The sequence below is a fragment of the Crocuta crocuta genome, unplaced genomic scaffold, assembly GCF_008692635.1.
Source record: "Crocuta crocuta isolate KB4526 unplaced genomic scaffold, BGI_CrCroc_1.0 scaffold219, whole genome shotgun sequence".
Taxonomy (NCBI): Eukaryota; Metazoa; Chordata; class Mammalia; order Carnivora; family Hyaenidae; genus Crocuta; species Crocuta crocuta.
Genome location: NW_027551572.1, coordinates 8769566 through 8794129, shown reverse-complemented (window position 1 = coordinate 8794129; position 24564 = coordinate 8769566). Strand labels below are relative to the sequence as shown.

Genomic DNA, 24564 nt, shown 5'->3' with positions numbered 1-24564 from the left:
GCATGATACTTCATTTATTATAGGAATTGTTTATAAGGACACTTTCTATACTTTTATGGAAATTGAAAAATCTTTAAAGATAAAACAAGAAGATCAATAAGAGTTTACAGTTTTCTGATTCTGAACACTCAGATTTTTATAGTCATTGCACAGATACAGCCCAAATCTCAATATGTGCTCTAGCAATTATTTTTAAATATATTTTGCATAGCTTGTTCGACCAGTCACCATGGTGCCTAGTGTTCCAGGAATTCCAGGTCCTTCCTCCCCTCAGCCAGTGCAGTCAGAAGCAAAAATGGTAAGCAAAATTTTACTTGTTCTGTACATTTCTTGAGCCTGTTTTAAATTAGTTTTTCCACTAAAGCCTGCCTCAAATGGACAGCTTAGATCACATTTTATAAAGCTTTGGAATGTATTACCCTACAAAAGAACCAGATAATATGGAAGAGTTTCCATTAGTATAGTGACTAGTTAGTGGTACTTTAAAATAAATGGATGACTTTGAGAGTAAAGTTGTAGTTCTTGTCCTTGGTTTGTCTGGTTTGGGGCTGTGGCTTTTTAAACAAAATCTCCTCCTTGTGGTGGCTAGGAATATTACAGCTGAAACTAGGTGTAAGCATTGGAAGGCCATACAGGTTAGTAAATGTTGCACATAATATATAAAGAATATTCATATTTTTGAGTTGTTTTGACACCAAGAAATTGGTGGTGTTTAAAGGATGAGCTGTATATAAGAGTTTGGAGACATGTGTTTTAATTTTAATGCTGACTCTTGTTATTCACTACCCTTAAGCAAGCCACTTTAATTTTGAGGAGACTCACTGTTCTTTCAGAGATTAAATGTTGATTCCTAGAGTTTCTCTTAGCCCCAAATTCCATAAATGTGCTAAATTCCTTGGTAAAAAACTAAGGGTGCTTTTTATTTTTTTGTTTTTTTTAATCCATGTAATTCTTCCTTCCATCGTCTTAACACATTTTCAGGACTGATCCTGAACATCAGTTAATGAATGTATCCTTAGAAAATTAATAGATAATTTTGCATCAGTTCTGTGCTAGCAGTATACTAACAATATAAATTTCTACATATGAAAACCATTATATATTGCAAAGCTCTTAAGTTTTTTATCTCTGTTCTCCATTGTTCGTTATCACATGCCAATTTGAGATTATTAACAGTAACACAACACACCATCTGAATGAACAGTGTTTGAGGAGTATAAAAATTAGTTGGTTATTGACTGTGGTTAGAGAACTTAGGAAAACCCAAGACGGAAATATTTTGCATTAACAGCATGTTTAACTCAAAACTTTGGAAATACTAAGATGCATCTTCACTTGATAGTAAAAAAAAGCTTCATTGGGAATGTTTTTTACACTTCCTACTTTACACTATACTAGTGAAAAATTCAATTAGTGAGAACTGAATAGAGAAATCAGTTAACAAGATCTATTCTACACTGCATCTAAAAATACTTTTACATATTCAGTGGACTTTTTTCCTAACAAATTCATTCAAAAGGAACAAAATCAGATTCAAAGAAATACTTTTGGCTCTAAAAATAGGCCATATTTGTAGAAACCGTTAAATTTAATACTTACTTGAATAACTTTTTCTTTTAGGTCACCAGAATTAACAAGAATAAGGGTGTTGTGTGCTTGTATATTTAAAAAAAAAAAGTCAAAGCTGTAACATTAATAAATTTATACATACAAAATAATCATTGAAGTCCCAAAAAATAGCATGGGGAGTCATAGATTGCCCTACTTTAACAATCCAACTAAATTTATTATTAGAATTTTGCTAATGTAAAATAACCATATTTAGGTGATTGCCTCTTTTAATTGGAGTAGTAAGTAAAATTGTCTTGTTTTAATTAAATAAAAAGACTCAGAAATTAGTCTATTTCCCTTTTTTGGTTTCTAACTTTTCATTATTGAAAATTTCAAACATATACAAAGTAACCAGTATAGTATAATGAACCCCCATATACCCATCACCAGCTTCAATTATTAGCACTATAACTGCCATTCTTGTTTTATCTATGCCTCAGACCATTGCCTACCCAACTCAATTATTTTTTAATAGGTCTTACTCAATTTAAAATTTATATACATTGAAATGAACCAATTTTAACTTTGATGTATAAGTGCATTAGTGTAATGCACACTGTTGTAATGGTATGGAACATGAACATCTACCCAGGAAGCTTATTTCCGTTCCCAGTCAGTATGCCTTTCCAACTGTTGTCACCAGCAGTTAGTTCTAGAACTTAATATAAATCCCATATATATTCTGGGTCCAGCCACAAGATTTATCAGTGTTGAATGTATCAGTTTGCTGCTGCTTATTACTGAGTCCATTGTGTGAATATACCACAGTTTATCCATTCTCTTGTTGGTGGACACTTGAATGGTTTTCAGTGTTTAACATTGTGAACAAAGATGCTGTGCACGTCCTTGTATAACTCTTTTTGCGGATGTTTATTTTCATTTGGCCTATCTACTGAAGAGTAGAATTGCTGAGTAAGAAGGTAGGTATACGTTTAACTTAGTAAGAAACTGCCAGTCCATTTGCCAAAGTTCTTCATTTTCACAAAGTATGGGAATTCCCAGTGACTCCACATTTTTTGCTGGCATTTGGTTTTGTCTCATTTTCATTGTAGACATTTCTAGCCATTTGTAGCAGTATCTCATGGTTTTAATTTAATTTCTGATTTTGCCAGATGCTTTGGTGATAATCTTCTGCTGATTTCTTAAATTGGGTTATTTTATGTTATAGGAAGTTTTTAGATAGGTAACAAAAATTTTGTATTCAGTGTATGTCTTGTATTTTTTCTTAGTGGGTAGCTTGCCTTTATTTTTCTTAATGATATATTTGTGCTAGCACTGATTACTACTTTCATCTCTAATACTTTCTCCTAGTTAATTGGGTTTAATTTGCCTGTTTTTTTGGCTTAAAGTAGAAGCTTGGATTATTGATTAAACCTTTTTACCTTTCCAATAAAGGCATTTCAAGCTATAAATGTCTTTGCACAAATTTTGATATGCTGTATTTTCATTATCGTAATCTTCTGATTTCCTTTGTGATTTCTTTGAGCTTCTATAAAAGTATTTTGTATAATTTCTGAAGAACTAGGAGCTTTTCTTTTTATCTTAATTGATTACTATTTTAATTACATTCTGGTTTGAGAACATACCACCTTTGGTATATTTGTCCTTTGTTTCCATTTTTTAATATATCATACTTGTTTGACTCATTTGTGAAAATTAGATATTGCCCTTCTATCCAGGTAGTAACAAAATACTAATTGCCTAGAGTACTGAGGGAATTTGGATTAATTGGGGGTTTTGTTGTACAGAAATAATTTCATATTTCATCATTGGTTTTATATTTTTATGAAATATTGCTAGTCCATTTTCCCTGTCTTAGTAACATAAAATGAACACTACTGACTATCTATTTAAGAATTTTCAGTGCTTGCATGTTGTCATCCGCTATACTTCTATACTGGTATAAATACAAAACCAATCTACCAACATTGGGAAATTACTTGAAAACAGTTTGGTTTTTGTAGTTTCATGTTGGTATGTTTTGCCTCAGCCCCATTTAATAATAATAATTTCTGTCTGTTGTCATGTATTTAACAAACGTTTCTTAGGTACTAAGAAATTCAGCAGATGTGATCTTAAATCTTGGGTTTTTCTTGCAAACCGTTCTGATAATCATCAAGAAAGGCAAAAAGTCTCACTTTTAAGGCCATTAATTGTATTTTTCAACAGTCAGGATTGTATCAGTGGGTTGGTTTTGGTCCCCTTTGAAGATAACTTTTGTGCATAAAAACCATTATTCAGGGACTGCTTTTAAAAAATAGATTTATTAAAGTTACAAATTCAGAAGCTTTGTTCTTCCCTGAATTGTTAAGGCCAATTTTCAAATCCAGTTATATAATGATTGCTTTTAAAGGTCTTCAAATATAATTAATCTTAAACATGCTAAAGTTCATTTTAAACTTAATATATCCTGTTTTCCCTATAGGTACCTCAATTGTCTAACAAACTTCTCTAAGTACTATAATAACTTTTTAAGTTTAATTAAACTTATAGATATGAGGCTTGATTTTCTTAAATAGTCCAATATTGGGAGGCTTATAAGATTATCTTGGCTCTTCCAATTAAAATCACAAGACTGAATTGATCTTTTAACCATTTTAAATTGAAATTCAAGGGTAGCCTATTACTCTGTGGCAAGTTATTTTAATTACTTTTAGAACATAAAATACCAAATAGGTACAGATTATTTTTAAATTTGAAATAAAATGTCAGTGTCATTGATTCTTAGNAGCTTAATAAGGTAAAAGACTTACCAGATGAGGAAATGATTATATCCTCCCAACTGAAAGAAAGTGGAGACTGGTTTTGTATCCCCCATGCCCAGAGGTTTCTTAATGACAGGTAAATGACCACAGAACGTGATTCTCTTCTCCATCAGTGACAGGACTCCAAATCCAGTTTCTCCAGATGAGTGATTCCCAGCTCCTATCCCTTTGATTCGTGTTACACATTAAATGATTTCTGTTTGCTAGTCTGCTACCCCTCTAGTAAAATTTACAATTTCTTCCCTCATGCTAGAGTTGGATTGTGCTTTATTGTTGTTTTCAACTCTTTGAAAATACATAAACATCCTCCCTGGTTGGTTCTGCTAGAATGGTGTGTGGTTCAGAAGATGTTATATACAAACTTAATGGTAACCACAAATCAAAAACCGGTAATAGGGATGCAAAAAAAAGAAATAGATAAAGGAATCCAAATACATCACTAAAGAAAGCCAACTTGTGGTGAGAGAAGAGAGCAAGGGAAGATGTATAAAAAACAATCACAAAACAAATGACAGAATACCGATAAATACATACTTACCAATAATTACTCTGAATGTAGGGATGCCTGGGTGGCTCAGTCGGTTAAGTGTCTGACTTCGGCTCAGGTCATGATCTCACGGTTCATGGGTTCGAGCCCCGCATCGGGTTCTGTGCTGACCCCTCAGAGCCTGGAGCCTTTTTCAGATTCTGTGTCTGTCTCTCTCTGTGCCCCTTCCCCACTCGTGCTCTTTCTCTCTCTGTCTCAAAAATAAATAAAACAAAAAAAATTTTTTTATAAATACTCTGAATGTAAATGGACTAAATGTTCCAAGCAAAAGATATAGGGTGATGGAATGGATAAAAAAAAAACCTAGACCAGTGTGTATGATGCCAACAAGAGACTCACTGCAGACCCAAGGATACCTGCAGATTGAAAAAGAGGGGATGCAGAAATATTTATCATGCAAAGGAATGTGAAAAGAAAGCTAGGATAGCAATAGTTACATCACACAAAATAGACTTTAAAAGAAAAAGGACAGTCATTAAGGGGACTCCAACAGGAAGACATAACAATTGTAAATACTTGTATACCCAGAATGGGAGCACCCAAATACAAAAACAGTAACACAACGACTGTAGGGAACTTTAACATTCTATTTACATCGATGGATAGCTCATCTAAACTAAAAATCAATTAGGAAACCGTGGCTTAGAGTGATACATTGGATTAGTGTTTTTGAGGGAGAGAGACAGCATGAGCGGGGGTAGGGTAGAGAGAGAATGAGACATAGAATCCAAAGCAGGCTCCAGGCTCTGAACTGTCAGCACAGAGCCCGACGTGGGGCTTGAGCCCACAAACTGTGAGATCATAACCTGAGCTGAAGTCGAACGCTTAACTGACTGAGCCACCCAGGCACCCCTGGACTAGTGTTTTAATAGATATATTCATAATATTCCATCCTAAAATAGCAAAATACATTATTTTCAAGTGCATATGAAGCATTCTCCAGAATAGATTTTACATTAGACCACAAAATAAGTCTTCACAAACTCAGAAAGATGAAAATTATACCATGGCATCTTTTTAACCACAGTGCAATGAAACTAGAAATCAGTCACCAGGAAAAAAAAAATCTGAAAGGACTCAAATACATGGAAGTTAAATAACATGCAACTAAACAATGAGTCAGCCAACAAAGAAGAAATAAAAAAATACATGGAGACAAATGAAAACACAGTGGTCCAAAATCTTTGGGAAGCAGAACTCCTTTTGGAGTTCTAAGGGAAAACTTAATAGCATTACAAGCCTACCTCAAGAAGCAAGAAAAATCTCAAATATTAACCTAATCTTACACCTAAAGGAACTAGAAAAAGAACAAACAAAACCAAACCCATCAGAGGGAAGGACATTGTAAAAATCAGAGCAGAAATAAATTATCTAGAAACTAAAAATATAGATGAATGAAATCAGGAGCTGATTCTTTGAAAATATCAACAAAATTGATAAATCTATAGCCAGACTCATCCAAAATGGGAGTGGGGACTCAAACAAAATCAAAAATGAAAGAGGAAAACCAACAACCAACACCACAGGAATACAAAGGGTAAGAATATTATGAAAAAGTATGTGTCAACAAACTGGGCAACCTATAACTTCCCAAGACTGAAACAGGAAGAAACAAAATTTGAACATACTGATTACCAGCAATGAAATTGAATCAGTAATCAAAAAATTCCCCAAATACAAAAGCCCAGGACCGGACAGACTCACAGGTAAATTCTACCAAACACTTAAAGAGTTAAAACCTATTCTTCTCAAACTTTTCCAAAAAATAGAAGAGGAAGGAAAACTTCCAAATCCGTTCTTCAAAGCTAGTATTGCCCTGATACCAAAACCAGGTAAACACACTACCAAAAAAAAGAGAGCTACAGATCATAGACATAAAAATCCTCAACAAAATATTAGCAAACCAAATCCAACAATGCATTAAAAAAGTCATTCACCAGGAGCAAGTGAGATTTATTTCAGGGATGCAAGGGTGGCTTAATATTCACAAATCAATCAACACGATAATCACATCAGTAAGAGAAAGGATAAAAGCCATATGGTTGTTTGAATAGGTTCAGAAAAAGATGTAACAAAGTACAACATCCATTCATGATAAAAACCCTCAACAAAGCAGGTTTAGAGGGAACATACTTTAACATAATAGAGCCCTTATATGAAAACCCCACAGCTAACATCATAATGGTAAAAAACTGAAAGCATTTTCCCTTAGGTCAGGAACAAGACAAGTTTTATTCAGTGTAGTACTGGAAGTCCTAGCACATCAGTTAGACAAGACAAAGGAATAAAAGTCCTCCAAATTTTATGAAAGAAGTAAAACTTGTATTTGCAGAGGACATGATGCTATATAGTATATAAAAAAGACTCTGAAGACTCCACCAAAAAAAACTACTAGAACTAATTAATAAATTCAGTAAGTTCACAGGATACAAAATCCATGTACAGAAATCCATTGCATTTCTGTACACTAATAATGAAGCAGCACAAAGGGAAATTAAGAAAACAATCCCATTTATAATTACACAAAAAGTAATAAAATACCTAGGAATAAATTTAACCAAAATGCTGAAATACCTGTACTATGAAACCTGTAAAACAGTAATGAAAGAAATTGAACATGATACAAAGAAATAGAAAGACATTCCATGCTCATGGATTAGAACAAATATGGTTAAAATGTCTATACTACCCAAAGCAATATACAAATTTAATTCAATCCCTATTAAAATACCAACAGTATTTTTCACAGAACTAGAATAAACAGTCCTAAAGTTTGAATGGAACCACAAATAGCCAAAGCAATCTTGAAAAAGAACAAAACTGGAGGTATCACAATTCCTGACTTCAAATTATTTACAAAGCTGTAGTAATCGAAACAGTATGGTACTGGTACAGAAATAGGCACGTAGGCAAGTGGAACAGAATAGAGAGCCAGAAAGAAACCCACAACTATATTGTCAATTAGTCTTTGACAAAGGAGGAAAGATATGTATTGGGAGAGTCTCTTTAACAAATAGTGTTGGGAAAACTGGACAGCTATGTGCAAAAGACTGAAACTGGACCACTTTCTTACACCATATACAAAAATAAACTCAAAATGGATTAAGGACCTTATTGTGAGACCTGAAACCATAAAAATCCAGAAGGGAGCATGACACTGAGTTCTCTAACATTGGCTATAATGACCTCTTCCTAGATAGGTCTCCTGAGGCAAGAGAAACAAAAGCAAAATTAAACTATTGGAAATACATCAAAATTAAAAGCTTCTGCACAGAAAAGGAAACAATCAACAAAACAAAAAGACAGTCTACTGAATGGGAGAAGATATTTGGAAATAATACACCCAATAAAGAGTAAGTATCTTAACTATATCAAGAATTTAACACAACTCAACACCTTACAACCATAAATAATCCAGTTAAAAATGGGCAGAAGACATGAACAGATGTTTCTTGAAAGAAGACATCCAGATGGCCAACGGATACATGAAAAGATGATCAGTATCACTCATCATCAGGGAAACTCATCAAAACTTCAATGAGCTACCATCTCACACCTGTCAGAAAGGCTAAAATCAAAAACACAAAAACAAGAGTTGTTGAGGATGTGGGGAAAAGGGAAGCCTCATGTACTGTTGGTTGGAATGCAAACTGGTGCAGCCACTACGGAAGACAGTATGGTGGTTCCTCAAAAAATTAAAGGGGTGCCTGGGTGGCTCAGTTGGTTAACTGTCCGACTCTTGATCTTGTCTCAGGTCATGATCTCATGGTTCGTGAGTTCAAACCCCGCATCAAGCTCTGCGCTAATGGCATGGATGGGATTCTGTCTCTCTTTCTCTCTGCCCCTCTCCCACTTGTGCGTGTTCTCTCTCCCTCTTCTTCTCTCTCTCTCTCTGTCTCTGTCTCTGTCTCTGTCTCTCTCTCTCTGTCTCTCTGTCTCTCTCTCTCACACACACACACACACACACACAAACTTTAAAAAGTTAAAAATAGAGCTACCCTAAGATCCAATAATCTCACTACTGGCTATTTTCCCAAAAATTACAAAAACCCTAATCCAAGGGATATATGCACTCCTGTGTTTATTGCAGCATTATTGTTACAATAGCCAAATTATGGAAGCAGCCTAAGTGTCCATCAATAGATGAATAAAGAAGAGGTGTATATAGACAATGGAATGTTACTCAGCTATAAAAAAGAATGAAATCTTGCTATTTTCAATAGCATGAAGGATCTGGAGAGTATAATGCTAAGTGATATGAGCCAGTCAGAGAAAGACAAATACTGTATGATTTCATTCATATGTGGAATTTAAGAAGTAGAAAATACAAACCAAAAACAGACTCTGACTATAGAGAACAGATGTTTACCACAGGGAAGTTGGGGGTGCACGGAGGATGGGTGAAATAGGTAAAGGGGATTTAAGAGTACACTTATCTAGATAAGCACTGAGTAATATAAGGAATTTTTTTTTTAATGTTTATTTACTTAGAGAAACAGAGTGTGAGCGGGGAGGGGCAGAGAGAGGGAGACACAGAATCCAAAGCAGGTTCCAAGCTCTTAGCTATCAGCACAGAGCCTGATGCGAGATTCAAACCCATGAACCATGAGATCATGACCTGAGCCAAAGTCCGATGCTTAACCAACTGAGCCACCCAGGCATCCCAATATATGGAATTGTTGAATCACTATATTGTACACCTGAAATGAATACTGTATATTAACTATACTAGAGTTAACATTTTTAAAGCACAGTGGAAGATACATTAAAAATATAATTAGGAGAAATGGCATTTGAACACATAAGAATGACTAGCGCACTACAGCTGAAGAGAAAACTTGTATCTGAAGATAGCCAAGGATGCTTTTGTTGGGACCCTGATTTTCAGATACCTGGTGCTTAATAGGAGGACAAATATATATTGTTTGTGCCTACCATAAATATTGAAATAGGATCCTTTTTTTGCTAAAGAAATTTCTTCAGAGCAAGGATTTTTTTGGTGATTAGAATGTTAAGTCTTTGGGAAAGTAAGAATGTGGTAAGAAAAAGAAGTGTAAGTGGGGTCCACAAATAACAAGATTATCTAGTATTTTTTAATATTATAGAAAAATTCCTAGGATCTACGGTCTTCCATAGAATTGCGGTGGACCTCCCCAAATTTAGATTTACGAGTTTTGTCATTAAGCATGTAAACCATAGATATTTGCTATCTGTGTTATTCTACTAAAACAACTTTCTTACATAATATTTGTAATCAAAAGGTAACTTGTCTGAATAAGAAAATGTTAATTGTCTAGGAGCTTTGTTAAGAAGACTTACTAAAGTATTTAGGTAGCATTCTCCACAATCCTTCCTCAAAGTCTTGTGTGACACACTGAGAAATAACTTTGCACACAGTGGGAAGCCAGTAGGTTTTCTGCAGGGGGTTTCTACCGAGAGCTGACAGAGGGCATCTTGGCAAATGTTCAGAACCCTACATTAACTTAGTTGGGCCCCACATGGAAGCTCATGTTCAGCAGAATTCTTCTGACCTGCCTCTGCATGCCAAGCTAATCAGCAAACACCTAATGAGCCCACTCCAAAGAAACAGACTCTCTCCCAACCTACTTCATTTTCATATGTTCTCTGGGGGTGGGGAGACAAGACTTCATGAGGACTGATGATGCTGCAAAGACCACAATAATGATAATTAACTTGCTGAATTTAGAAGATTATGCTGTTAATTAGTTGCAAAATAAAGATAAGTAATAGAGCAGCAGATGGTAGGATAACACCCAGGAGAAGGAGGGTTATTACTCTGATGAGCTTTTGTGGCACATATGAAATATGGATCTGACTTTTTCATAAATTGTTTCTAGAGAACATTATGTTTTCCTTTGAACTATGATGGAGTAGTTTGCTCCTACTAAATTCTGACAGATGTGATAAAATTTGTTTTCAGGAATCTGAAATATAACAGAATTTGAATAGCAAATTATTTTTAGCAGATTACCTCTTAAAATGAGTAAGATGCATTGGCCAGCACAACAAACCAGTCATCCTTTTAATTGACACAGTTTATATCTAAGAAAAAAAGTCTCAATATAGGAGTTGAATTTTACATTGCTAAAAATTAATTCCTAATATTAAAACACTAGTCTGCTTAAAAATATAGTAATAAAGATATTTTAGTTTTCTTTCAAACAGTGCCTCTAGTTTAAAATTAAAATTATGCTCAAGCTTTATTTTAATTGGACTTGTTGGAGAATACAGATCTTATGGATCTAACTGAATTTCTCTGAGTACTCAATCTTTTTATTATTAAATTTCCGTATTAAGAGAAATGGGCTGACCAATGTCTGATACTCTTCTTGATTGCTAATATAATCCAAATACTTAAGATTAGGCAAAAGCTCTAGTTTGGCAAAAATTCTGTTTAAAATATGTTCAATGCATTAGAAGTCAACAGACAGAATTTCTGGTCCTCACTCTGCTTCTAACCTACTCTGTGATTCTGGAAGTAACTTCACTCTTTGGGCCTTTGTCTGTAAGATGGTGAATGGACTAGTTACCAATATATCAGCTAGTTCCAAAATTCTATTTTAAGATAAATATTTTTGAACCAAACTATTTGTTGTTATTTAAGATGTCTCTAACAAATATGAGTGGATTATAGATATCCTTATATTAATTATAAAATTTTTATGAATTCTGTTCAGTGACAACTTTTTTTTTTACCTAACCCATTCTAATATTTTTAGCACAGATAGATTTTTATTGCTGTTTATATATATATATACATACATTATATATACATATATACACACACACACACATACACATACATGCAGTTCAGAGCAGTGTTAATTAACCCTTGAAAATCTTTTTCTTAAGTTTTTGTACCCAGTGGCACACTTTCTACCGTTGTAATCAGTGTAACAGCATGGAGCAAACATTAGAATTTCCTCACTGGGTGAGTACTATATACACTAGGGCAGTCAAGAGAGGATAATGAATGGATAGTGATGCTGCCTCTAAGTGCTCTATAAGGTAGTAACTTGCCTTACTAAAGATTATTCAAGAGAGTGATGTTTATGTACTTCAGACTCCCCTATGTGCAGTTACTGTATTTCATTAATTCTAAGAGTTAAGCTCTTCACTATAAAACTTTAAATGCTCTTCAATTCTATGATGTTTTCTACCTAAGGACTTAAAAATGTTTTACCAACACATAATTTACCAAGCTTCACACCTCAGCCACTATCTAGATTTATGCACGTTTTATATCCAGAAATGAAAGCCCTAACTTAACACTATAGACTGGTTCCTGTTTATTTTATTTTGATGTGTAAAATTCTTTTTTTAAAAGATTTAATTATGTATACTGACCACCTTCCCAGATTTTCCTCCTCCTATTTGTATTGACCTATAGTTTCAAACTCCTATCTTTCTACTTTGAGTTCTTTACCATGTAGCCTCAGTAGTCCTACTGCTTGGAGCCTTTGATCACTTACCTCATTTTATGTAGTTTAATCCATCCACTTCCATATTATCTCCTCAGTTGCGAGTGTCTCAATTTCATGTGTCTTAGCTACTAATAAGACCTTGGGCAAATGATCTCTGGTTTCCTAATATGTAAAATGGGGGCACTGTCCTATTAGAAACTCACTGAAAAAGTACTGATAACATGGATGGATATCAAGTACATTATGTTAAAAGATGCCAGATTCAAAAGGCTAGAACACTGTAGAAGTCCATTTATATGACTTTCTGGGAAAGGCAAAACTTTGGGGATCAGAAAACAGATTAATGGTTTCTAAGGGCTGGGGATGGGAAGAGAGAGTGACAGGAATGAAGCATGAGGGAATTTGGGGGGATAGTAGTTCTGTATTATCTGACCGTAGGGGGTGGTTGTAGGACTGTATATGCTTGTTAAAACTCATAGGACTGTGCACAAAAAATGACTTCATTTTACTATATGTAACTTTTACCTCAATAAACTTATTTTTAACTATCGACTTATTCTTAAAGTCATACCCAGAATCTACAGTGATTAGCAGTAAAATGTCCAGTAACACTTGTCTAGGTATAATTACTGCATCAAGGGAAATTTTGGTGGACCTTTTCATATATGCTTCAGTTTTTAAGGGGTCTGGATCAATTGTAGATGGCATCATAGATATGCATAGATGAAAACAAACTACTAATTTTGGGATAGTTGTACAGTTTGCTAAATTGCTGTTAGTTGAAGTAAATGAATGAAAGCGGTTGTCCTCGAATTGCCTGGGCACTTTTCAGAAGCTCTTCTCTCTTTCCCACTCCTCTCTGCTATCTGCAAAGAAGGGAGAGAGAAAGGTGGGTACAAATCTGGTTTTAGCACCCAGGCAATTATGACTTCTGGGAAGTCTGGGAAGCACTGGATAGACTACAACACATTTCTGATAGCAATTTTGTAGCCTCTTTACCCCCTCAAATATGCACCTGAGTGTGGATCATAGAAAAATGGACATATCTCTGTGTTAGATTTTGGAATGAAACTCTATTTTGGGCCTAAGGACTACAGCTGTTACTAAGAACAGTATCAACAATAATCATCCCAGGTCTCTCAGGTGTCTTTCATTGCTAAGATATTATGGTATGACTCTCTTGTGCTAATTATTTCATATTTACAGAGTTTAACAATAAAACTACTCCAGATATCACTTGTACCATTTTTGCCAAAGAATCCAATTTCTCTCAGTTAACATACATTTGTCGTTCATTCACATAGCAGATCAGTGTACCAGTTGCTTACAAGGGATGCAAAGAAATGTAAGTCAATTCTCTGCTCTTGAAAGAGCTTACTGTTTGAGGAACAAAGATATTCACATATGATACACTTTAGCTGATAGAATAATAAGCTTTATGCAGATTATATCTTTATTAAGAGGTAGCCCTAAGTGTCTAAGGCCTTCCTCTGACACTAGATTGTTCATACTCCGACAGTGGGTCAGGTGCAATTCAGTGAAATGCCAAATGGAACATAGTAGAGGGGATAGACTTCAAACTAAACCTTCTTATTGGAGACCGGGAAGACCTAAGGGAGGCAAACCCAGCTGTAGGTTCTAGGAGGAGGTTCAGTCTGACAGTCAATATAGCAGCCTAAAAAAAATGCAGTATCAGGTCATTGTCTGAATAAGCCCAGTTGTCCAAATCGGGCCCAAATTTGGAAGAGATTTAGGTTTCACAATCTAGTTAGAGCCTAAAAAGATGGAGCTACAGGAAAGAAGGGCAAGAATATAGATGACAGTATACATAATTGGCTTGCGTTATTAATTTTAGTTGAATGGAACTAGTTCTTTCCAGTCAACAGTGTTTTTTTCACTCCTTCCTCAAAATTGATTAGGAACAGCAAAGTATAAAATCCTCTAATAGTACTAGACTAAAAGACTCAGGAAAGCTTTCCAAAGTGTTTGTCTTACTATTTGTAATAAAATTAATTTTAACCCAAATGTATTCATGCATTCCTTAACAAATACTTCTTTTTGGTTAACCAAAGAGTACTTTGAGAGTTGGACTTGAATGGAAAGGAGGGAGCTTTTTTTAAAATTGGTGTCTGCATTTCAGAGATTAAAAGCTGCTTTGACCCAGCAACATCCTCCCGTTACCAATGGTGATACTGTCAAAGGTCATGGTAGTGGATTGGTTAGAACTCAGTCAGAGGAATCGCGACCACAGTCATTGCAACAGCCAGCCACATCCACTACAGAAACTCCGGTATGTGTGTTGTTTTTATAATTCCCACTCTGTTATCCTTTAACAAACAAATACAGTATAACTTAAATGACTATTTTATATGCTTTGAAAAAATTATTTCTGGTCATATTTCAAAATGGCACCAAAAACATTAGGGAAAGGTAGTTTAGTGTAAAAGTATTGACACCCAGGGGCGCCTGGGTGGCTCAGTCATTTAAGTGTCCACCTCGATTTCAGTTCAGGTCATGACCTGGTAGCTGTGAGATCTAGCCCTGCATCAGGCTTCACAGTGAATGTGAAGCCTGCTTAAGATTCTCTCTCTCCTTCTCTTTCTCCTCTCTGTGCCCCTCCTCTGTACCCATGCTCTCTCTCGAAAAGTATTGACACCCAAAACTAAATAGTAAATTAAAGTAGTCGAGCAGTTGTTACTGCTCAGAACACCCTGTAAAAGCTTCTTTGGTTGTCTATGTAGGTTGGTCTGACATGGCACAAATCTCCACTGACACTTTTTAAATCATTTTTTGCTGATTGTATTTATGAAATTACTAACGTATATCAAATGACTTTTTTTTTTTTTTAATGTTTCTGTTTATTTTTGAGAGAGAGTGCAAGCTGGAGAGGGGCAGAGAGAGAAGGGGGACCAAGGATCTAAAGCAGGCTCCTTGCTGAGAGCAGAGAACCCAATGTTAGGGGTTAAGTTCATGAACCATGTGAGATCATGACCTGAGCCAAAGTCAGACACTTTACCGACTGAGCCACCCAAGCACCTGAATCAAATGATTCTCGAATTAAAATTTGAGAAATGTTACCAAAGAAGCAGATATATATACTTTATGGAAACTGTTTATACTAGAGGTCCTTTTCATTTATCTCTGGTTTGTGACTGCCTCTTAAATGATTGATATGTCTGTTATGTCTATAGTGCATTTCTACATGGAAGGGTAACTGTATTTCTGTTCTATGTTTCAGAACTCTAGAACTTTTAAGAGGTAAACAGTATTAGCATTAAAAACCAAACTTTGCAATTAAACAGATAAATGGCAAGTTTTAGACTGCCTCATAAACATAAGTTTTTAGATAACTGTATTTTTCTTCATAAAACTTAAAGTGGAGTGTAGTTGTGATAGTCATCCACTAAACAACATAGGGCCCAAGAGAGAAGGTAAGTAAGTGGGTGTGTTTTAATGTCATAACTGAGACGTTAGCAAACTGACTCATTGGCCACATCCACCCATGGCTGTTTTTTTGTGTCATCTGCAGGCTCTGTGTGGTTTTTAAGTCTTTAAAGTTTACGTAAATGAATATATAATTTACTTTCTTATAATAACTGCTGTTTCCCTGGATCTAATTTTTGTATCTTTATATTGTTTTGGATGAAAGCTTCATGAAGGCAGGACTTTGTTTACTATTGTATCTCTAGTTTCAAGGATAGTTCCTCTGTTCTTTTTAATGATGTGAAATGAATGAATCAGTGAAAGAAGGGAGAGAAGGAAGAATATATGCTTTTAAGTGGCCTTAAATTGTGAGTTGTAAAAATGTACACATATAAATAACTCTGTATTAGTTTCTGCTTATAATACTTGTGATTAGCTTTTGCTGTAATAACTGAGTTATTTTTTTAAAAAACTGTTCTTTCCTATTCAGCCAAATGAGTAAAAGAAAAAACCTGCTATTATCAATAAGTTAAGAGGATGAAGAAAAGAAAATATTTCAAGGTTGCCATTCTTGAAACCAGCCATAGAAATATTTTTCTAAAAGATTAACTTGCAATTATGTACGTAAAAGAAATGATCTAATTTAATACTTAATCTTCATTACAATTAAAATACAGTATAAGTTAAATTACCCTCATAATTTTTAATGCTAGTTATTTGGAAAAGAAATTAAATGATAACCCATGTTTTTGGAGTTTGTTGAGCAAGAAGTAGTTTGGTGATTTCCCTGCAGAGCTTACCTTGAGCTTATATATAAGATTTTTGCTTCTTATGTAGATGAGGAGAAGATAGAAATTTACTCACACCATTTTGGAATGTAATTCATTATAGGTGAAAAGAGATTGTTCTCAGGCTTCTCGAGGGTCATGTACCTGTAGTCACAAAGTGCTGTTTCCTGTGTCCCACATTCAGGTGTTCCATGGCACAGTTTTGGGATTTAAGAAAGGCTTGGATATACTTATTGTTCTATAGCCCCAGATACTAGACATTATCACTTGTGACTGAAAATTTCTGTCCCTGGCTGATCTTAAATAACTGGTTCCCCTTGCTTAACAGATTAGCCTAGTTAAAATTAAAATCTAAACTCATGTGGGATTCTGCCCACCAGGAAGATGAGCATTAGTAATCACATGAACCTGACCCTAAATTTCACAAACTAAGAAAAGTGAGGTATACCAAACTACGCACATACAGTAGTTCCCTCGTCCTGTGGTTTAGCTTTCGTGCTTTCAGTTACCCACAGTCAGCCATGGCCCAGAAGATGGTCCTCCTTCTGACAGAGTGCTAGAAGGCTCATTAGCAGCCTAGCACAATACCGCGATGTCTTTATCATCCACCTTACTTCACATCATCACATAGGCATTTTATCTCTTATCATCACAAGAAGGGTGAGTATACTACAAAAATTTTAAAGCAAGAGAGACCACATTCACATGACTTTTATTATAGTATATTGTTATAATTCTATTTTATTTTTTATCTCATGCTATATCTAATATATAAAATTTTGTAACAGGTATATAGACATAGGAAGAAACATAGTATGTATTGGGTTCACTACTGTCCGTGGCTTCAGGCATCCATGGAGTCTTGGAACATATCCCCTACTGAGAAGGGGGCTCTACTGTACTTTTACTCCTCAATTTTAGAGAAACCAATTTTTAAAAGAAAACTGTAAAATTTTTTATTTTAAAATTTTATTTCAAAAATAGCAAGGAAATGGTTTTTCATAGTGAGTTTAATTAAATGTTTTATTTTAGTACTTTACAGTTCTTCAAAGGATTGTATAATATGTTTAAATACAAGACCTATATGTGTTCATTTTCTTTTTTTAAACACTGCACTGTACACTTTAAAGTTCATCGAGAGGGTAGCACTCGTCGTAAGTGTTCTTACCACAGTTTTGTTGTGTTTTTTTTTTTTTTTAATTTTTTTTCTAGGGTTTTTTTTTGTTTTTTTTTTTGTTTTGTTTTTTTTTTTTTGAGAGACAGAACGTGAGTGGGGTAGGGACAGAGAGAAGGAGACACAGAATCTGAAGCAGGCTCCAGGCTCCGAGCTGTCAGCACAGAGCCTGATGCGGGACTCGAACCCATGAGCTGTGAGATCATGACCTGAGCTGAAGTCGGATGCCTAATTTTCAAATTTTTCATGTTGTTTCTTTATAAATGAAAATGTTATACATACTTTAAATATATTCACTATGATAGTGAAAAAGTAAGAATCTTATTATAATTATAGCAGGGCTTACTTATTTCAAGGAATTTGTTAAACCTCAGGGTAATTTTCATGTCACCCCTAAATAGTGATAATATACAATGAGACTTAAAAAACATAGTAGCAACCTTTTACTGCCTATATTGTCACTCACTAGATACAAACATAAAAAGCTTTCATTTGTACTTATTATAGGCTTCTCCAGCTCACACAACTCCACAGACCCAAAATACAAGTGGTCGTCGAAGAAGAGCAGCTAATGAAGATCCTGATGAAAAAAGGAGGAAATTTCTAGAGCGAAATAGAGCAGCAGCATCAAGATGCCGACAAAAAAGGAAAGTCTGGGTTCAGTCTTTAGAGAAGAAAGCAGAAGACTTGAGTTCATTAAATGGTCAACTGCAGGTATGGAGCATATATGTAAATGTTGTCTTATTTTTAGTAAATGTGAACTTAGCTCTTCCCTGTTCTTTCCAGTTAGTCATCCAGACATTTTAGCACACAGTATTGGGTATGTATGGAACCTGTAGTTAAAGCATAGTTTTATAAACGTATGTGAATACTGAGATGAAGTGATACAACACTTTCAACACTGACACGATGAAGAAATGTTAAATATGTTTTTACTCGTGTAATACAAAAGTACCAAAACTATCTTACTTAAACTTTATAAAGTTGTGGTATAAAGTTCAAACAAAGAGTCTTAAAATTTTAAATATCACTGGGTATTTTATGAAATCTCTCATTTTTTGGTTTCTATCACAACTGTAAAGTTGCTTTAGTAGCATTTTGTTGTTAAGTTCTTTTGTTCTTTGAATTATAAATTTTTTTTTTTTTTTAATTTATTTCTAGGAGAGAGAGACAGCGTGAGCGGGGGAGGGTCAGAGAGAGAGGGAGATACAGACTCTGAAATAGGCTCCAGGCTCTGAGCTGGCAGTCAGCACAGAGCCCGACGCGGGGCTCGAACCCACGAACCGCGAAATCATGACCTAAGCGAAAGTCGGACGCTTAACCGACTAAGCCAGCCAGGCGCCCCTATAAATTTTGTTTTATTGAGAGTGAATATAGTGCTCAGAAAAGGTGTCAGATTGGACAGCCTTGGAAACTGAAGGGCTCTGATTATCCACAGAACAGGTACATTTTGGCCAGTGGCAGTAGAAATCATTTCTACCTGCCGGTGCGCCTCAGACAGGTTTCTTAGGAACCTCATTGGATATAAAGGTTTTAAAGCTCCTTCCTGTTCAGTCTTTGGTAAGATGTACAGCGATGGTGTCAGCACCAAGTCTGTTTCCTTCATTTTGCTCTTTTTCTTTCTTCCTTTTGTTTTTGTTTTAATGTTGTGAATATTCTCCAGGAAAATGATGAGCCTCAACTAGAAAATTGATGTCAGTGAATTGTACTGGTTACTGGTCAGTCTTTTGAGTCATCCTTTCCCAGTTAAAAATGAATCTTCCTGTAAATCATAATTGATGATGAGACTTGTTCTTTTGTTAAATCTGTCTTTAAAGATGTCACCAGTGTTAATGTCTGTTTCAGTCTTTAGGAGAAAGCTTTTAACATAAGAGCATTTAACCTAATGTAAATTTTATAAAAAATTTTTCATATGTGAAGCAGTCATCTTTTAAAATTCTGTATTGTGCTTTGGATATTGATGCATGAGCTCTAGCACAAATAAATTTGTCTTGAAAAATTTATTTTTAGCCATTTTGTTTTAACAATTTAGAAAAAGTTTAAACATTTACCACATCACAGAGACTTTAAATACATACTAGGTTATCTTAATATACATATATTATCATCATCTGATAAATTCTTAAGAACTATTTTCAGGAGTGCCTGGGTCGTTCAGTCGGTTGATCAGGCCATGATCTCAGGGCCATAGGATCAAGCCCTGCATTGGCCTCTGTGCTAAGCATGGAGCCTGCTTAAGATTCATTCCCTCTTCCTCTCTCTTGGGGCACCTGGGCAGCTCTATCCCTTAAGCAGCTAACTCTTGATTTCAGCGCTCAGGTCATAAATTCACAAAGTGTGGGATCCATGGCAGGCTCTATGCTGAGATTCCACTGCTTGGGATTCTCTCTCTCCTTTCTGCCCCTTCCCCACTCATGCTTTGTCTCTCAGAATAAATAAACTTTAAAAAAAAAAAAGAGGGGCGCCTGGGTGGCTCAGTCGGTTAAGTGTCCGACTACAGCCCAGGTCATGATCTCATGTTTTCTGAGTTCGAGCCCCGTGTCGGGCTCTGTGCTGACAGCTAGCTCAGAGCCTGGAGCCTACTTCAGATTCTGTGTCTCCCTCTCTCTCTTACTCTCCCCTGCTCACGGTGTCTGTCTGTCTCTCTCTCTCAGAAATAAATAAAACATTTTAAAATTTTTAAAAAAAAGATTCTCTCTCCCTAAAATAAAAATATTAAAACTATTTTCAAAACTTTTCAGGAAAAAACATTTTTCCTCTTAAATAAAATGAAACATTATAGGAACTAATTTAAAGTTTTAAATATGTTACATTAACAAAATGATTTAGATGTATCTGTTTCTTTTCTTAACAAAATAATTCTTATGAATGATTTGACTATTTTTTAGTTGTACATTAAGCATGTCATTCTTTGTTAGCTTCCGTTGTCTCACCCATAGACTAGGGACTATAATACATGTTGACCCTAATTCTTTTGAAGGAATTTTGGGTAAATCAGTTGCATTAGAATGAATGCAAGTATTTTTAAATTCATAAAGTTTATCTCTTAAATTTATCAATATTTTCCTCTGTAATTTGGAGTATTCTTTTTAAGAAGTAAAAATGTTTGAAAACTTTAAAGTGGTATAGAAATATATGGTATCTACAGGGTATTCTTGGACATTAGATTGCTCCAGTTTTCTGCTTTGACCCAAGTTGTAGTAGTACTAACAGCTTTAATGAAATACTGCTATTTTCCTTAATTGTATTGCAGCACTGGTCACCATTATTAGTAGCAACAGTGCTTTTTGTTAGATCAGAAAACCTTGAAAAATTCAGTATTTGAGATAAATGTATATAATCTTCATCTCATGTGTCTTTCACCATACAAACTATGATTGAATGTCATTCTTGTAAAATATATTTTATTTTTCCTAATCTGGGTAGAAATTTCTTGATTGGAGGAATAAAGGCAGGATTTATCACCTAGGTAAAAGTTAACATATTATTTTTTCACAGCATGAATCTTTTAAATTGAAGTCAAATTAAAGAAATTCCTAAATTAACTGCTACAGCTTAATAGGATGTTAGTTAATACTTCAAATTACGAACAGAAAAGTAAAATCCATATTTTTAATCATTAAAAACTAAGTGATGATGCCTTCATGGTTAGATAAGAAAGTGTTCTTAGTTTTAGAAATGCATATTGGAATGTGAAGATAGCTGAAATGTGTTATCAAGGATGTTCTTTAAAATCCTTAAGTATGAAGTTTATATGTATGTATTAACTTGGGAAATTATTTATAATATATTATTAGGAGTAAAAAGAAAGTCGCTGAAAACAGCCCTAATGTCATGTCCATCAGTGGATAAATGGACCAGTTATGTTATATTTGCACAGAATATTCAGCCATAAAAGGGAGTGAATGTATAGAATGTGGATGAACCTCAAAACATTATGCTTAAGTAGAAGAAGCCAGAAACAAAGTCACATATGACTCCATTCATTTAGAGGAGAGAAATCCATAGACACAAATGCAGATTGGTGGTTACCAGTGACATGGGAAGGAGGAAATCGGGAGAAACTGGTTAATGGGTAAGGAGTTTTACTTTGGAGTGATAGAAGTGTTTGATAACCAGATTAGGAGAGGTGTCTGTTCAACATTGTAAATGTACTGAACGCCACTGAATTGTTCACTTTTTTTGTTGTTATTTATTTTGAGAGAGTGCACATGTGAGCAGGGCAGAGTGAGAGGAGAGAGAATCCCAAGCAGGGATTCCTGGATTCCTGACAGCACAGCCCAATGTAAGGAAGGGCTTGATCTCACGAACCATCAGATCATGATCTCGCGGTCCGTAAGTTTGAGCCCCGCATCAGGCTCTGTGCTGAGCCTGGAACCTGCTTCAGATCCAGTGTCTCCCTCTCTCTGTGCGTCCCCCACTCACGCTCTGTCTCTCAGTCAAAGTAATAAACATTAAACAGAATGGTTAATTCTAGCTCATAGGAATGTCCCCTCACTAAATTACTCAAAAAATAGTTGTAGCATAACTTTTTTATTAATAAAACGTTTATAGTTAGCTGGATAAATATATAGGGTATGGAAATAACTATAGGAATGAATCCCTAAATACAAGTAGAATTTTAAGAACGACCTGCACCAGGATGTAACAGTAGTGAAAAGGCTGTTGAGAAACATGAACGATTTGGGAAAAAAGTATGCTTCAGTTATTGTTTCAAGAGGCTACATGATCTTTATCCATTGCTTTTTAGTTATCAAATAACAGTTCTAAAAAGTGACAGATTCAGATTTTCAGAATGTAAAGAGTTAGCCTAGGTTCAGGGAGAAAAAAATGTCAGTCTCCCAACAGCAAAACCATAACTGTGAAGAACAGAATGACTTGTAAAGAAAATTGAATGTTGGACAAATAATTAAACACTACTCTATGTGAAAACATCATCAATTCTACATTTCCTTAATAATCCTTCACATGACATACAGGCTGAGCTGATCAGTATATGGGCAGTAACGACCCATGGTTACTTATAAATAAATTTTAATGAGTGTTGAGATGTGACTGTTCATAATTTTACCAAATACATATTAGGTTTTAAAGAACGTGTTAATTATTCAGCCTTCTTGCCCCACTCACTGAACTTAATATTTTAGCCTTCTAAAATTGTTGCTAAAAAGGCAATTCCATGAAATTGTATGAGAGACATGGTAATCTAGACCAAAACTTGGCTACTGTTGGTTATAAATATTATATTTTAAAGGTAATCTGTGACTTTATTGTCTTGAAAGAGTTTTTACCTCTTCATGGCATTGCTTTTCAGTTATATACTCATTTTGAAATTTTGTCGTCAGTTTACAATTTCACTGTGTTTCCTTTGTGTACAGAGGCAGATTCTTTACTTAAACAGTAGTTCCGTAATAGTTACTCTGTGTATAGAACTTGGGAGTTTTTGCTGTGGATTTTGCTTTTAAAACTCAAGTGTTGCAAAATGTATGTGGAGTAGAAGCTCAGTAAGTTTTTTTTTTAAAAATGGAAGCATTCTTTCATAGCTGGGTACACGAAGACTTCAGTCGTTAATGACACAGAAAAGGTTTTGTTATTGCTCTATTGACTTAAAAGGGAATAGAATCAAATCTTTTATTTCTGACACCTAAACAATATTTTAGTATTTATCACTTGAAATAGGAAAGAATAGTAACAATTGGAAAATACCCTACCTGTTTGTTTAAATTCCTGGGGAGGTGCGGGGGTAGTATTCTGTGCTATCACTGTCTTCCTTCTTCTCCCCTGAGGTTTTAACTATGTTGTAGAGGCGGAAAGGGGACTAGGGATGCCACCTCTACTTCATGCATCTTACTATGAGCCTGAGACCTCGTACCCTTCTTTTTAGTAGGCCTTACTAAACATCTCTGAGCCTTTACTTCCCCACCTGTCATACTCTTAAAGTACTATTATGAAGATCAAATGAGGGAGAGTATAGAGAAGTCTGCTCTAACTACACTATGCAAATGCTAGTTATTTATTATTCATTCTGTCATTAAGCATCTATTGTGTGCAGAGCATGTTATTAGACACAGGAGATATAACAGTGAAAAAGACATTTCCTTGCCCTTAGAGAATTTTTGGTCTATCAGAGGAGACAGACATGAAACAAGTGATAAAAGTATGAGAATACTCTAAAGAGAATGAGAAAAGGGTCATTCCCATTCATTTCACAAAGTATTTCCAAAATATTCTTTTTTCCCTATGGTCATAGAAATAAATATTTTGTTCTCCAGTGTAAGCTTTTGCGTCTGTGAAAATCCTTGGAGCTGTGTGAAGGGAATCTTGATATATAATCATTGATTTTTGTGAAGACTAAACATGAGGAAAATCATAGCTTTAGCAATGAGAAACTCCCCAAAGAAGAAACTATCCAATATTATTTAAGTTGGAGGGGTAGTGTCTAAACTGAAAAGTCAAAGATCATACATTTATGGGATACCTGGTCCTCAGTTTATGGCCAGGTATCAATGAAAAGGCTTTTTTCTTTTTTAAAAATTTTTGTTAACGTTCATTCATCATTCATTTTCTCACGCATGAGAGACAGACAGAACATAAGTGGGGGAGGGGCAGAGAGAGGGAGACACAGAATCTGAAACAGGCTCCAGGCTCTGAGCTGTTAACACAGAGCCTGACGGCAGGGCTCGAACTCAGGAACAGTGAGATCATGACCTGAGCTGTTGTTGGACACTTAACCTTCTGAGCCACCCAGGCTCCCCTCAGTGAAAAGCTTTAACAGATTAAGCATATAAACTAAAAAAAAAAAAAAAAAAAA

General features: G+C 35.0%; 1 protein-coding gene across 5 annotated transcripts in view; it reads left to right on the top strand.

Moving 5' to 3' along the window:
- Positions 1-24564, top strand: part of ATF2 (activating transcription factor 2) — an 81164-nt gene that overhangs the window by 46651 nt on the left and 9949 nt on the right. For all 5 annotated transcript variants that reach the window (XM_077751149.1, XM_077751147.1, XM_077751148.1 and 2 more), the window contains 3 exons: positions 212-298; positions 14509-14658; positions 18261-18467. In XM_077751149.1, coding sequence (XP_077607275.1) covers positions 212-298; positions 14509-14658; positions 18261-18467 — 444 coding nt within the window. The remainder of the gene's footprint in view (positions 1-211; positions 299-14508; positions 14659-18260; positions 18468-24564) is intronic.